Raw genomic sequence first — 15,339 nt, forward strand, 5'->3', positions numbered from 1 at the left:
ACTCAGCAACGGCTATTAGTGGAAACTGCTGAATGTTCTCTGCTGACAAGCTCACTCTGGTGGCATCTACTAGCCCTCCGGTACTGTCTAGTCTCTCCAGAGTAAGAATTTGAACTCCTGAGTGTTTTGCAGCACAACTGCACAGGCTTGATGCACACGAATAACAGACGATTCACGTCATCCATGTTCGAGCTTTGCGGTGAGCACATTCTCCCAACTCGCGCAGGAACAGCCCGTGCTTTCCTTTCAAGGCCCCTGAATTGTTACTTAGCTCTGAATAGGACGTGTGCAGGTGTTTCTATCTATCTCAGTTTGATCTCTACCATTACCTTGCGTCGTCACGAAGTGCAGCACGTCATCGTTGGTACAACTAGCTGTACCGAATGCAGGAACTTTGTTTACTACAGGGCCGTAGCCAGACCTAAAAGATAGAGGAGGCGAGTCATGTGTTTATATTGCTAAGGTATATACTTTTTATCATAAAACTTCAATAACGTTTATTTTGTCATTCACTGGGAAGATCATTCGATAAGAAAGTCTACATCGTGTCATTGCGTGATATCTAGAGAAGTATAACTACTGCTAGCTACTTGGTTTTTTAGTCTTTTGATATGTCTTCTCGATTGCGGTCGAACACCAGTGCAATTCGTCTGTGGAGTGATGCATCCCACTGTTTGAGCACATCAAGGGGGTGTAGCTGAGAGATGATTGGATGGTCCTTATGGATGTGGGAAAGCGCAAGGCCATTTAGTCGGTCCTCTCCCATTGATGTTCTGCACCAGGTTTTAGGGCGTCTTAATGCACTAAACAAGCGTTCACATGTGCAGGAACCTACCGGAAGAGTCAAAAGCAGAGAAAGAATGGCGTAGATATTTGGATACAAGTTTTGTCTGTACTGTTAATAATGTCAAGCAGCTCTAGATCGTCTATGTCTAGCGCAGAGAATTTGGTTTTCCATCAAAGTACTTCAGATTCAAAGCTAGAAGGCATTGGCAAATCCTCCAGGAACTCCTTCTTAATAGCCTCTTCTATATCACTAGTCAGCTTGGCTAACTTCTTTGGCAATAGGTAGTACGCTAGCATTGCACCTTTTATATCATCAGGAAATCGAATCTGCAAGTGTAATGTAACGTGATCAACAAATAATAGTAATAGTTGACCCTGTAGTACTCTTCTGGACTTGTGGCTGGTGCATTAGCCTTTCGAGCATGCCTTTTGCCTGCTGTGGCCCGGGGGATTTCTGGCTCTTGATCTTCTTCATAGGTACCTTTCAGCAGGCTAGATGCCCCAGTAAACAATCTGTAAAAATTCAACTCATTTCTTTCATCCCTAATCGTGGTAATTAAACTTTGGCATTCTTCGTGAGCTTCCATAAGATCACATTGTCTAGACTGAAGGGAAACAGAGAGTGGTCTGACGAATGCAAGGATACGCTGAGTCATTACAGCAGTCAGTATGAATGAAAATTCACTCATCTTCTTCATATATGCATAGGCATCTGACCGCGACTGGCCCGTTGATTTTATAGCAATGTCATCTAGTGCATTATTTACTTGATTGTACTTAACCAGAAGTGTACTCAGTGAGTCCACTGGAGACAACCATCTGGTATCACACAGGGTTGGCAAGCCTTGCCTTCTGTTAGAATACAATAAAATCTCTTCTTCATGCTCTTTCAGGTTTACAAAGGCTGATCCACTGCTTTCAGACTGATCTTTGATTTGAGGATAGTATTTCTATTGTGGTTGTTATTGACAAAAAGTTTAACTGCCTAAAGGCAAGGGCGCAACTAGCATTAAAATTTTACCGAGACAAGTTTATATAAATTAATTAATTAAGCAGTAATTTGTCTCTGACCTACTTTATGTATAATGTAAGTAAACATAGCTTCTATAACAACAACTGTCCCAATCTGCGATGTCCTGTACAATCAAATCTTCGTAAGACGGTTTCTCTACTCACAGCCACATCTCTATGAATATATAAAAGAGCTAAGCCACTTAGAATGCCCGATCTTTTCTGTTATCTACTAACTGATACATCTAGCAAAATTTTTGCAACGCCACACCCATTTTATTTACCGAGGCAACTGCCTCGGCTGCCTCATGCCTAGTTACGCCACTGAAAGGCATCCACGAAGTTTCTTACTTTAGGGACATCTTTGCATGAGTTGACTACTACAAGATTGAGGCAGTGGTTTCGACAGTGGGTGAAGTATTTTTCTTGTGGTAAGGCTTGTTGTATGCGTGTTGTTACTCCACTTACGTGTCCTGACATTGTGGAAGCTCCATCAAAACCCTTTACCCTCAATTTACTCACATCAACGTTCCATTTTCCAAGGTTAGTCAAAAGAGCATCTGTAATTCCTTCAGCATTGGTTTCCTTCAACTGGACAAACCCAAGGAAATCTTCAGCCACCTCACGACTGCCATCATTATTGTCTGATGTCCACGGCCATTTGTTCTGTTGTGCCAACATCACATGTCTCATCAGCCATTATTCTTAGAAAGTCTACTTCATTTGCTTTTTGTACAATTTTTATTTCTAGTTATATGTGCAAGACAATTTATAAGCCGGTTTTGAATCTGAGGTAAGAGGTATGTTGCATTTCTTAGTGCATTTTTCAAAAACGTGGCTAACTCTGTGTTGTCCTTGGATTTCCACTTAAGAAAAAATGTAAAATTGCTGCCTTCTTCCTTCTTTTCTTTGCACCAGTTTCCCCTTAGTGGAACTCCCCTCTGTGCCAGGGAGATTATCACATCTAAAATGGACAAAAGAGTTGCTCGATTTCTCTCAATCTTCTGAGCATACAAATTGTGACATAAATTCGGTTATAGGCTTTTTCTTCTGATTACAAACCTGTAGGAATTCATCAGCTGTCTTCATCGCAGTTTGATGTAATGAAGATTTCTCATGGCGGTTCAAAGTTCCCCTTTCACTTCGACAAGCATTTTTTCCAGTCACTGAATGGTTTCGTAATAAGTTCAGGGTTGGTCTGATCCTGCAGGGCAAAGCAGAAGCATACGGAGCAGTACGCTCCATCACGTGATAGAGTATTTCAACCATGTGTATTTTTTTTCCGATCGCGTGAATACCGCTGGTTCTGGCCGTTTCTTGGGAACATAGAGTGTCTATTTGGAGCCCATTTGTTTTTAAGAATTGTCTTTCGCTTACTATCGTCTAGCCCTTCTTGGTTGATGATTCCTAAATCCGGTCCACTTCCTTGGAGTACCAGACCAGCTACTAGGCTTTCAGCACTGGCTGCAAGAACATTTACATCTCCTGTATGTACATTAACTGTCTCACTCTTAATGCTGCCGACTGCATGTACTTTGAGTAACACCAACGTTATGATTCACTTAAAGTTGTGAAGCGTCTCCGGATTTTTCACTTTTAGATCTCGGACGTTTGAGTCTGGAACTGACACATTTACCACAATTACCGCAGTCTAGCCTAGCACACGGCAGCAAATGGTTGTGCTTGTTTACCTATCGAAAAATGTAAGAATACTGTCATTAGAAATCCTTCTTTACATTGTCCATGTAAAGATCTATCGTCGTGATTGTAGTCTCGTAACAGCCTCTGCTACTGTACGGCGTGTTTTCGGTCGCGGATGTTGGTCAGCCTCGAACTTCCACCTGTCTGTTGCGTGCTGAAGTACCAGGGTACTAGGGCTAGTGCCTATTGAGCGAGTTAGAGTTAAACTTTGGCTTCAAGTTGAGCTCGCAAGAAAGCGAAATTCGAATGCGCTTGAAAAGCCACTCTGGTATTTAAAGACTTAGGCGGCGCTCTGTCATAAGCTCTAGAGCTACACACCAGAGCGTCTACTTCGATAGTTAATCGCTAGGTTGCACCTTGATTTTTTATGACACGCCCAAAAAATCAGAGGAGGCGATCGCCTCCTCTGCCTCATCCTGGCTACGGCCCTGTACTATCAGAGCAGCTAGAACCTTCACCCCTGCTTCTCCTAGGTAAAGTTGAATTAGATAACGTCAAGTCCTTGTCAACGCGCGCTACGCAGCGATCGACTTTCTTTGCAGAGGGTAAAAGAGCGTTTTAGCTAGCACTTCAATTCTGCCCTCACATCGGTTTCGGTTGTCGTCTTATCTGTGGAACGGCTAGTTCGTTCAAGCGACAGTTTTACAGGTCCTAGAGGGGGCGTAGTTGTAGGATAAATGACTCAGAATTGCCGCCAAGCACTCTAGGCAAGCGTTCTGCGTTCTGCGGCGTTTCAGATGACTGAATTAAATCAACTGCAGTCATTTGAAACCTAGAGCTGCTGCTGAGAAGGTAGGAAGGCAAGAAAATGGATGTCCGACGATTGGGTCCGTTACCTAGCACGGGCGTTTGACTGACTGTAACTCGTACAGATCTTGGCTGACATGCAGGGTAACAACATGGTTTGTAGGTAAAGAGTTGCTGATTAGCGATATACGTATAAGTAACTAGGCTGAAGGATGCGTGTGTGCAATTTAGACGCTACTGTCCGGTGAACGATGCGTTTGCCCGATGAACCGGGTATGCAAGGCTCCGCACAGTTTTCAATCTCACTCTAGGCAGAGAAGAGGTAAAATGCTCTCTTTTGGTGTGCTCAATTACAACTTGAATACCTACATTTATGATGTGGTAGGGACTGCGTTCAAAAACGGATAACTGAGAACTCGCGTCCGGAATATGATGGTGTCCGAGGAACGGGGCCGCGCTCTATACGTGTTTACACACAAAGTTCCTTAGCACAATCTTGAGTTCCAAGTGCGTGCGTATAAGTAAGACAGTGGTATAGACGCAAACTCAAAACTAGAAAGTCCAAACAACATACGGCATTGTATGCGGTCGTGTACACCCCGGATATGCCGCAGTAACTAGACTGGGCAACTGAGGCTTACCTTACTTTGGTACCCCAGGCAAAGCAGAGACAAGATCAACCGATTTCCAATAATTTAAAACTAAGAATTCTTAAAAGCTTGAGGGTTATGATAGAATAACACCTTAAACAGTATGCATATGTTTTCTTAGTTTACGCGCAATTGTTGTTATTTTTAGTTCAGATATAGATCGTAAAGAGTCTTACGTGTATTTGTAACGAAAAAAGATTAAATTGTTAAAAATTTTGGACATGCTAATAACTTTTCCAACACACACACACGCGCGCGCGCGCACGCGCGCGTGTGTGTATGTATATCAGTAAAGCTCCAAGACGTTGGAAGTGCGTCATGCAATTATCGCAGACCAGTACGCAATAAGAACAAAAATTAAATGTTTTCAAAATATTACGTTTTAATTAATATTTGTTTTCCAAAGTTGGGAATCGCAAAATACGTAAACACCTTTATGTATGCAGTATGATACTGCAATTATACAAAGGATCGACAATTGTAACTACTGTCTGTTCCCCTTAAGCATGAACCCGGAAGTGAGTAATGAAGTAGAGGTCACACCAGGTGTACTCATTAGTGCACTAAGAGCTACTCCAGTTGGACCATGTTATACCAATTATCTTAAATGGTTCCAGTTGGTGATCCGTTGGTCTTACAAGATAATTGGATAATAGCCATTGCTCCACCCATTTGTGTTTGATATGCACAAGTACTATCCTTCCGTTTCGTTTGTAGGAAAGGCTTAGATAATTTGATAAACAGAAATGCCAGACCTAGCGGTTTCTAACGATACCCAGATCATCGCGAAAGTCCAAAAAACAGCAGAGATATTGATGATTTTTAAAGTTCACACTCATGGGGAACAGACAGTACGTATAGGCCATCTATGTTTGTTCATATTAGTGCAACGCTGAGTGCAGCAAATATACTCCTTTCTCACGCTTTCTCTGGTCTCTTCTCTTTGTTTCGCATTCAGTGTATTGGGTAGCTTGCGTCATTTCGAGTAGTAAGACTTAACTGTGAAATATTTGTGCAACCTGGCTAGGTGTGTAGTCGTCTTCGATCATCTGCTGACACATCGCCCGCAGGCTGTCGTGTTTAATGTCCCTTACAGCTGCCGATCGCTCTTTTAATCCAGGTACACTACCATTTATTATTTCAATATTCAGAATTTCAAAACTAAACATGTCTGCCGCTGGGGTGTTGTGAATTGCGGTACCGCTTACTAGATCAGGCTTTCTTTCTGAAGCAAGATAATTCAAGCCGAGAGATCCGGCAGACTGAGAATCATTTTGAATGTGAGCAGCCCCGAGATGTCCAGCTTGGCTGTCATGTTTTGTGTGACGAGTACGTTTTCTGATCGAATATCACAGTAGAGAAAGGTGGTGTTAACGAATGCATGTTGTTGATACCCGCAGCGCAGTCTCGCAAGATGTCTACCTGCTCTCGCATAGTAAGGTAGTTTGCTCTAGCTGCCGCTATCACGTTGCTTAGAGATCCACTCATTATTTCCATGAGCAGTTGAGGTGGCTGATCGTCGTCTGTGACGGCCTCAAACACTGTTACAATGTTTGGATGCGAAAGCGACAACAGCTATCGATTTCTTGTTGAACAAGATCTCTGATACGCGAGTCGACTATGACATTGTAAACATGCAGCTTTTGCTGCGTACAACCTCTACACCTGTCTAAAACAGGGTGATATCTGTGTGTGTGTGTGTGTGTGTGTGTGTGTGTGTGTGTGTGTGTGTGTGTGTGTGTGTGTGTGTGTGTGTGTGTGTGTGTGTGTGTGTGTGTCAAATGTCAAGTATCTCCCCGTGGTGAGCTTCGGTAACACATTGACAAGTTTGCATGTGACTAGCAGGCTGCTGTCATATTATTGTGAGGAGTATACGTAGTTCCAGATTTTAGCAGCCTACCAATGTTGGTCTTGCAAACCAAAATTTGGTTTATCTCTTTTTGCATAAGTCTGAAGAGAACGGCAATAAACAGTCGTTCCAAGGTTTCAAGGTGTGTACATGTGTGCATGAGTACGTCGATCGGCGGGTGAATGACTCTGTGCGGGTTTGTGTTCGTAGTCAGTGTATGTCTTACACAAAATGTACGATAACAACGATATATATTGTGTGTATGCATGTCCGTTCGTTGAATTATAAGTGTGCGTCTGCATGAATACGCACGCACATGTCATAAAGAAGCGTATGTACGCAGTTTGTGTGCATGCAAGTGAGAATCAATTAATTAATGTACGTATATGGACAAAATTATAGATACCTGACATTTTTGTGTGTAGTACTTTGGTAATAATTTTTTTCTAGCAAAACCAAATGTTTTCCAAATTTCTTTTTTATGGATTGCGCCATTGTTAGTATGTAACATAGCTTGAGTTCATGATTGCAGCTATACTGACTACCTACTGCGCATCTAGTTTGAAGGTTGACGGCCATTTTCACTTTCTTGTCTTTGTACACATTCATCGCTCTTGGACGCTCATTTTTGGCATGCAATCTAAGAATGCTCTGTAGTAAACAGTAAAAGCAATTTTGTGGGTCCTCTTATCAACATTATAGAGAAAAGACGAATCATCTGATTTTGCACATTGATTTCGCATGTCATCACAATTTGAATTGTTTCACAATTTTCAGCAATAAACAAACTTCAACATATTTAAAGAACCATGTGATACTAATTAATTACAAAAACCCTGCCAGGACAAAAACTAAAAAAAGTTACAGCGACAAAAGAACACCGACATGCCACTTCCGGTCCATGTTTTACGTAGGAAAACCTCAAACTGCTACCGCCAAATGTCAGCTGCACTAACACCGCTGCCCTTGAGACTGCCAAACTCATGCGATAAATTAGCCTAAACGTTCAGCTGCACGAAGTTGCAGAGTCTTGTTCCGTGCGATGTTTGACAAGTTGCAGATATGCCTCAAGACAAACAGTTGAGTCTGAATACGCGAGGTGAAATTGAAGCCCTTCATTCAGTTGGCCACTCTGTGCGTCAGATTGCAGGTTTTTGTCCGCCGCTCCAGGAATTCCGTTCATCAGTGCCCGCAACGGCTTTCCCATGGCACCAGCGATTATAAAAAACGACCTGGACGTGAGAAGGCAACTACAATCCGGGAAGATCATCGACTGAAGAGAATGGCACTGCAGAACCGTAGAGCACCATCACGACTGCTCTCGTATCAGCTGGCTGAAGAAACCGGCAAGCAGGTGTCAGGTAGAACAGTCCGTCATCGTCTCAGTGAGACAGGAGTGAACGCTCGGAGGCTTATAAAAAACCGCTGCTAACAGAAAACCACCAACGTTTGCGACTGCGATGGGCAACCACTCACACACGGTGGACTTTGGATGACTGGAAATCTGTTCTTTTACAGATGAGTCAAAAGTCAGCATAGGAAACAATGGTACTCTGTACGTTTAGCGTCGCAAAGGTGAGGAATTTCTCCCTGAATGTTGTGACCGTACGGTCCAGCACGCGGCTAGTGTGATGGTGTAGGGATCAATGTGTTGGCATGGTGTGGGGTCCCTGGTGAAACTGGAAGGTCGTTTGGACAGCACAGCGTACCAACAGGTTCTGGAGGAGCACATACTTACAGACGCAGCGGCACTGATACGAGACGACGTAGTCCTCCAGCAGGACAACGCGCCAATTCACACGTCTCGGTCAACAAGACAATGGCTACGCCAGCATGACGTCACACTGTTGGACTGGCTGCCAAAATCGCATGATGCGAATCCAATTGAGAACTTGTGGCATAAAATCAAAACTGCTGCCAACCGTCGCCAACACATTGATACCTCTAGCAAACATGTCGATGTAACGATCAGCATTTGAGTGGGACACACGTAACTATAACAGTGCTAGCTGGCAGCATATATAGACATTCTCGCCACACGTACCATTAGAAACAAGGTCAGTCTTCATATCATCAAACTGCTCATGAGCTGTGACTGGCCCAACAAACTTGTAATCGTGTCCCAAAATGATAATAATGTTTGAAAACAGTTTTCAGAAACCATGCAGCTTAGCTATACTTGCACAAATAATGACTCAAAGTAATTTTTTCTAAAGAAGCGTTTGGCACATGGACGTCTCCTCTCTACAGGCTTGAAAGATACACATTTTTATTTTATTGCGGTTTAAAGCTGTTGACCGCATTCACTAACTAGATTTATCGTAAAAATAACATCGTTCCGCACCGTCTTAGAAAAATTGCGTGACGACTGAGCTTATACATATACAGATTGTCCTTTCTGCAAAACTTAACCCTATCAGCATAATTGACCAAGTACCGAATAGCAATTTACTTAATATACAAGAACTTAAAACGTTGTCTCTAACTGCTCTTGCTACTCCTCAAATACAAGAAATGACGCTTCTTATCAATGTTTTAGTTCCATGGAGGTTTTACTAAAACTCAAACATTAGTAGCACGACTTACTATGAGCATAATAACAACAGCAATTATATAGAATAAAACTACAACATGCACGGCTGTCAGATTTGTAGAACCATAGTTAGATCCATCTTCCCTAGTCAGAAAGTTCAGAGCTTGAACTGCATTGTCAGCCATATAAAGCGTGTCGTGTCCCTCGTCTTTCGTTCTGCTACGTTCTAGTGTCAGTAACCGCACGTTTAGATTGTCACTTGGATCACGCGTCTCAACTTCCAATGCTTGTAGCTCTGCTATCTTTCGCTCGACGACCGTCGATGAGTTCTGTTTCATCTCATTATGTGTATCTTTCCATATTCTTATAGCAAGCTGCAGGCACCTGACAGTAGCTATTCGAAACTTGATGACCTTGTCACTTGTCACATCACATTGAGAGTATTCAAGACACACGCGCGCAGCTACTTCTGCGGCTTTGGCAACTTTTTGATGCTTTTCCTTATACAAATCCAAGTGACACTGTAAGCTTGTTTGACACAGTTTTAAAGCTAACTTCATTTTACGCAATTTATCATCAGCTGCTTTAAGGTTTTCGGCTTCTTTAAGTCGCAGGGTTGAAATTTCTCGGCACAACCAGGCGTAATAACGATGTCTTGCGTTGTAGTGCTCTTTAATCTCTTTCCGTACGCGAATGCACTGCTTGAAAGTGCGGCGGTACACATCCGTGTCATCCTTCTCCATTGCCTTACGAGCCGTTGCCACTAGACGATGAGCTTTGTAGAGATGAAATCGAAAGTATTTAGCTTGTTGTAAAACACTCTCCGCTTTTTGAAACATTTCTATAGCCTCGTCGTACTTGCCTTGTCCGAAACAGGCACGTCCCAAGTTTCCAAAGCAAGATGCTTGCTCAAAAATGTCTGACATGTCATTGCTTTCTGTCACGTCTCCACGACTAACAATCAATGGTTCCACTTCTTTCAACAAAGTTTCAGCTTGCCGAAATTCGTTCAAATCTAAGTGTATTTCTGCTACAACTTCCTTAGTTCTTGCTTGAAGGTTAGAAACGCGAGGGGAGCTGGGAAGTTTTCGCCATATTTCTAGAGCCAGACGAGTGCATTCGGTTGCTTCACTAAACTTTCCTAGTCTCCGCTTGGCCGATCCCAGCTCTAGCAAAGTCTCACCTTCATTCATAGTTTTATGTTCTCTAACATTCTGCCTAATTTTACTTAAACAGTCTTCTAAAAGCTTAATCGATTCCTGAAAATGACCAACCAGTGCGAGTCTCTTTCCACTTTGTAACAAAAAGTTGATATCATATACAGTCATATCGTTCATACGTCGGTAGCATTTCATTACGTGAGGAAACAGTTCGCTATACAGCTGCCACCGGTCTGAAGGAGATCCCTCCAAGACGTTGCTCAACAGAGCGCTGAGAGCACCAATAGATTCCAATCTATCCTTTTCCTCTTGACGGCAAAATAGCAAGTGCTGAATTAGCGGATGAACAGAAAAAGCATTATTTTCAGTGTCTACATTAACCAAGTGATATTGTTCCAGCTTAGACAAAGGCACCTCAATAGACACCGGTACGTGCAGGCTGTCCCCCTTTTGCCGCACACCTCCTTTCTTCCGCGCTTCAAAAAATTTTCTCAAAGAGTATCGCTCGTGCAAACCCTTTGAACCGAGAGAAAATAATTGCATGGGAATTGGATGACCGACTCCACAAAAAGCAACGATACCCATAATCTCACGTACACAGGAATCTTTCGACGTTTCCAGGAAATTACGTTCATATACTTGATATATGTTCGCTTGCTGGTTTCCCCGAAATGGAGATTCTACGGGCAAAGTCTCAGAATCTGAGCGAGAATACTCTTTCAGGTATTGCGAAAGTTTTAGTTTTTTCGTCTGAATATAGGCCGTTACTTGCTCTACAGCCAACGGGACACCTCTTACTAGTTCATTAATCTTTTTCGCTGCTTTCTTTTCCACACCGTCGTCTGACGATCTCCATTTGACACCCGCACTTCTCGCTCTGTCTATCAACAACTTTACTACAACGTCATCGTCCAATGGTTCCAGAGTGTAAGTTTTGTAGATATTGACTGAATCCAGTGTTTTTATCCGAGAAGTGAAAAGAGCATGTACATATTTGCTGCTCAGTCCATGTTCAGGAAGCATCTTATAGACTTTTTTGATCATCGCCAATTCGTCACAACCATCAAAAACCAACAAAATTTTGAAGTGATCATCAGCTTTAAGTCTGATCCAACGCTTCACACCTTCCACTTTCTCGTAGACACGAAAATCTTCAGTAGCCAGAAGCTTGATCTGAAAAGTTGATGTGGTACACACCTCGTCACTAATTTTCGAAACACTTTCTACGAAAGTTTCATCGCTTGCACAGTTAATCCACAAAACCAATTCGTAAATAGATTGCTTAAGTTGATGAACAAGTTTAGCAGCTACTGTTGTCTTTCCGATGCCAGCTTGGCCACAAATTGCGCCTATGCTGTCTTTAGAGAGCATTTCGGCGACGGCCTCGACGCATCCATTTCTCCCTTCGAAAGACGCTGCATGCGTTCGTTCATCCGGTACATTAATGAGCCAAGCAATAAGAATAGGATCGTTTCCTCTGTATTCGTCGTCGTCACTCGATGATACCGAATTCAAACTGTACAGCCGACGTCGGGACCTTGGATCTAGGAAATATAATTATACGGTATATAGCGTATTCAATCTTGTGTAACGACAGCACGCTGCCTTCTCACATTGTCAAATTGTCAATTGTTGATGATGTTGATTGACTGTCATGCGAGAATGTGATAGTTGCGTAATGCGGTGATACATACAAATGTGGCAACACTACTTTGCTAACAACATATGTCATGCGTATTGTTTACTAAACGGGTGGCGTGGACTGTGCATAAGAATGCATTTTATACCCTACAGCTGTCTGGCAGGTCATTGGCATCCGTCCGTCTTGAAACGGTGGCATTGCGTAATTTACTCTAGGCGCGCATGCGCTAAATAGAGTACTGTACGCACTCTGTGAATCACTGACTGAACGAATGAACAAAAACGACCGGACAGACGGATGGACATTAGAATGCAGCGCATGCGCTCATTGTAAACGCTGGTGTTAATTATTTATTAACAGTATTAAAAGTTGCAAATTTTAGCAATGAAAATGACTGTAAAGGTTAATTAAGGAATATTCTAGACCCACTTCATGTGCTCGCACTGTAAAGAGCGTGACTGCATGGAGAGTCCTCACCAGAAAACAAAGTTGGTGATAGTGTATTACATATGGCAAACTTGTCTGAGCACTTATCTAAGAAGAATGCTGTGTCCGAGATACAAATCTTCTATCTTGACTAGACTAGCAAATTCAGAAGTTCTGTTAATAAGCTAACAACGCGTTTACAAGAAGCCTTGCTGCAGATTTTCAGTTTACTCCCTTAAGCTCTTGCCAACTTCTCCATTAATTAATTAATTAATTAAGAGCCATTATGTTGCATAGAACCAGCAACCTTGATATTTCATTGCTGTAGCACCCCGTGGGGCGTCACTACAACAAGCAACCAACAGTACGAAAGTGTTGCGATCATGCAGCGCATATTTTGCGACTGGTAATCTGATGTTCGAGGCTACCCGAATATATTCGAGAGTGGGAATCAATAGTTTGGCATGACTACACAAGATTTCAACCAACTAGTGCAAACAGCATTTCCCAAATAGCGTGGCAACGTAAACTCACTACGACACACTCTTTATAGAAATTTGAGAAACTATCTAGAGACAATCATGCATCTGCCCCATCATGCAGTTTGACACTGTATACAGCAACCATGCATCTGCCCATCATGCACACCTTCAGACACTGCTGCTAGTACCCATAGCTTAATTAATTAATTTATCCGCACCTAAAACGCATTATTAGTATGTCATTCGACTATCCGCCACCTGTGGATGTGCCGAGCAGTCAGCTCTGCCTGCCTCACATGCAAGACCGCACTTGCAACATGCATGTAAATAGTAGAGAAGAATTTGTGAAACCAACTTGTCTTACCTCTTGAAATTTTACTTGCATTTGTTTCACCACTTGATAAAGATTTGTTAGAGTCGGATAAGAACTTTCCTTTTTGCAGATACCAAATAACAAACGATAAAACCAGTATAAAGCAAACAGTCCGCTGCCAGGCACCTAACAACACATGGCACCATAAAAGGTCACTTGTATGCCTAAATCTACTCACATGTACTATACCAAGATTTGTGAACGATTGTACTACAGAAAGCGTCATTCCTGACTGTCGATAAGCAGCTATGAATCCAGCAATAACAACAATCACTGCAGCCACCCAAACGTACCACCAGAATACTTGATCTGTACATATAAACACACAATGATTGGATACATTCTATAATTAACCAATGACACGGTGATGGATATATTTGTATATTCAGGGTTTTCCTAGTTCCTTGAAGTTGTCTATAAACTAGCTGAAATCTCAAATAACCTCTGCCTGGTAAAGCACTACCAACAGGCGTTAGCTGCATGCCCTGGGTCTCCCGGAATGTATTCTAACTATAACGCTAACGAAAATTTGCATGAGAGTGACACTACAGCCATTGATTGTACTTAGAGTTATCAAAATAGCGTTTCACTATCTAGTCAAGAAATATTATCAATTTCTTTCGATACCATATACCTACTACATTTCTTTATAAAGTCTTCCCATGTAACCATCTTGAATGGCAAACTCAGTCATGCATATCTTAGACAGATATTTACACAAACATTCTACACCTAAATAATTATACCGATATCTACTCACTACATAACTAAACCCCAAACCCTCATAAAGAAATAGCAATTTCTCTATATTAGTACACGTACCGCCCATGCCTGTTTTGCCGTGCAACATACTCCTGTTAGTCCTACGGTTAGCATTAGCGGTAAGTTTTATAGTCTTCCAAGTGGACAAGAAACAGCAAGACTTGGTATTTCTATGCACAAGACAAGCGTTGCAACATAAATTTTAACTTAGTCTTGTGTAGCCAGACCCCGCCGCGTAATACTTTCGGGCGAAAATGGGTCTGGTGAACAGCCTTTGATGTCGCTTTGTGCCGCGTAGACAGAAATCGACTATCTCAAAAGACCGGATTTGGTTTCTTAAACGCTTTACTAAAGACCAGATTGGTATGCAAGCAGTGCAATTTTTATCTCAATTAACTTCTCTTGTTTCGTAGAGAACAACTCCAAGACTACAGCTAGAGTCGCTAGTCGTTGCCGTTTGTGAAATCTGCATGTCTACAGAAGCAATTCAACGCGGCCGCGGGAACGTTGACGTCGACAAGCTCCACGTCGTATACGTCTAGCGTTGTGCGCTCGTGTCACAACCGAGACTGAATGCGAACGCGTTACAGTTGTGAACTGTCACGTACAACTGTAACATTGTGACAGTTCACGTCTGTCAAGTCCCAATGTTACTCAAAATGAGGCGGGAGAGTCACGACAGAGATCAGAAAGAGGTTGTATATGTCTGAAAAAGACGCAAAACAGACAAGAGCCGGGTCCTAATAAGGCCTCACCTGATTCGATACATCGCTATACGCGCTAGTGAAAGTTTTGAAAAGAAAACTTGTTGCTTTCGCTCTAGACTCACGTGGTTAACAAACGCCAAGACATCAAAGTAGCACCCCAGTGTCCCGTGAGACGTGATGACGTCGTTAGTGCCAAGCACGCCCGCATGAAAGGTCTACTAGGAACATACGCTTCCGGGGTCTGTACAACATTTAGTGGTCACAATTGTGTATTTAACAGTCATTCTGGCATTCCCACGATTATGCTAAACGTCTGCAGACTATGTAATTTATTTGTTGGCCATAGCAACCGTAATACATTACAAATAGACGGTAGAGTACTACTGTACAGTTGTGTTACAGCTATAGAGCAACACTACACGTGTCGTGGGAAGCATGAGGCGACTCAGTCAAGGACGCTACATACCAAAGCCGTTTAAACTAGTGCATACATATCTGCTACACTTGCTA

At 42.5% G+C, this 15,339-nt stretch overlaps 1 protein-coding gene across 1 annotated transcript; it reads right to left on the minus strand.

Moving 5' to 3' along the window:
• Positions 1-8,999: 8,999 nt before the first annotated feature.
• LOC134187164 (uncharacterized) lies at positions 9,000-13,842 on the minus strand. Its single transcript, XM_062655280.1, has 4 exons — positions 13,803-13,842; positions 13,550-13,669; positions 13,352-13,486; positions 9,000-11,981 (listed from the first exon to the last, which is right to left on the minus strand). The coding sequence occupies exons 1-4, from the start codon at positions 13,840-13,842 to the stop codon at positions 9,307-9,309; spliced, it is 2,970 nt and encodes a 989-aa protein (XP_062511264.1). The 3' UTR covers positions 9,000-9,306.
• Between the last annotated feature and the right edge of the window lie 1,497 nt (positions 13,843-15,339).

Source organism: Corticium candelabrum, chromosome 11 (genome assembly GCF_963422355.1).
Source record: "Corticium candelabrum chromosome 11, ooCorCand1.1, whole genome shotgun sequence".
Lineage (NCBI taxonomy): Eukaryota > Metazoa > Porifera > Homoscleromorpha > Homosclerophorida > Plakinidae > Corticium > Corticium candelabrum.

Coding starts and splice junctions, on each gene's coding strand:
- LOC134187164 (XM_062655280.1), bottom strand. CDS start 13,842: ATGCAGCTAACGCCTGTTGGTAGTGCTTTACCAGGCAGAG. Junction 13,487..13,549: donor ACAATCGTTCACAAATCTTG/GTATAGTACATG, acceptor ATGTGTTGTTAG/GTGCCTGGCAGCGGACTGTT. Junction 11,982..13,351: donor TGCAAGTAAAATTTCAAGAG/GTAAGACAAGTT, acceptor TATATTTCCTAG/ATCCAAGGTCCCGACGTCGG.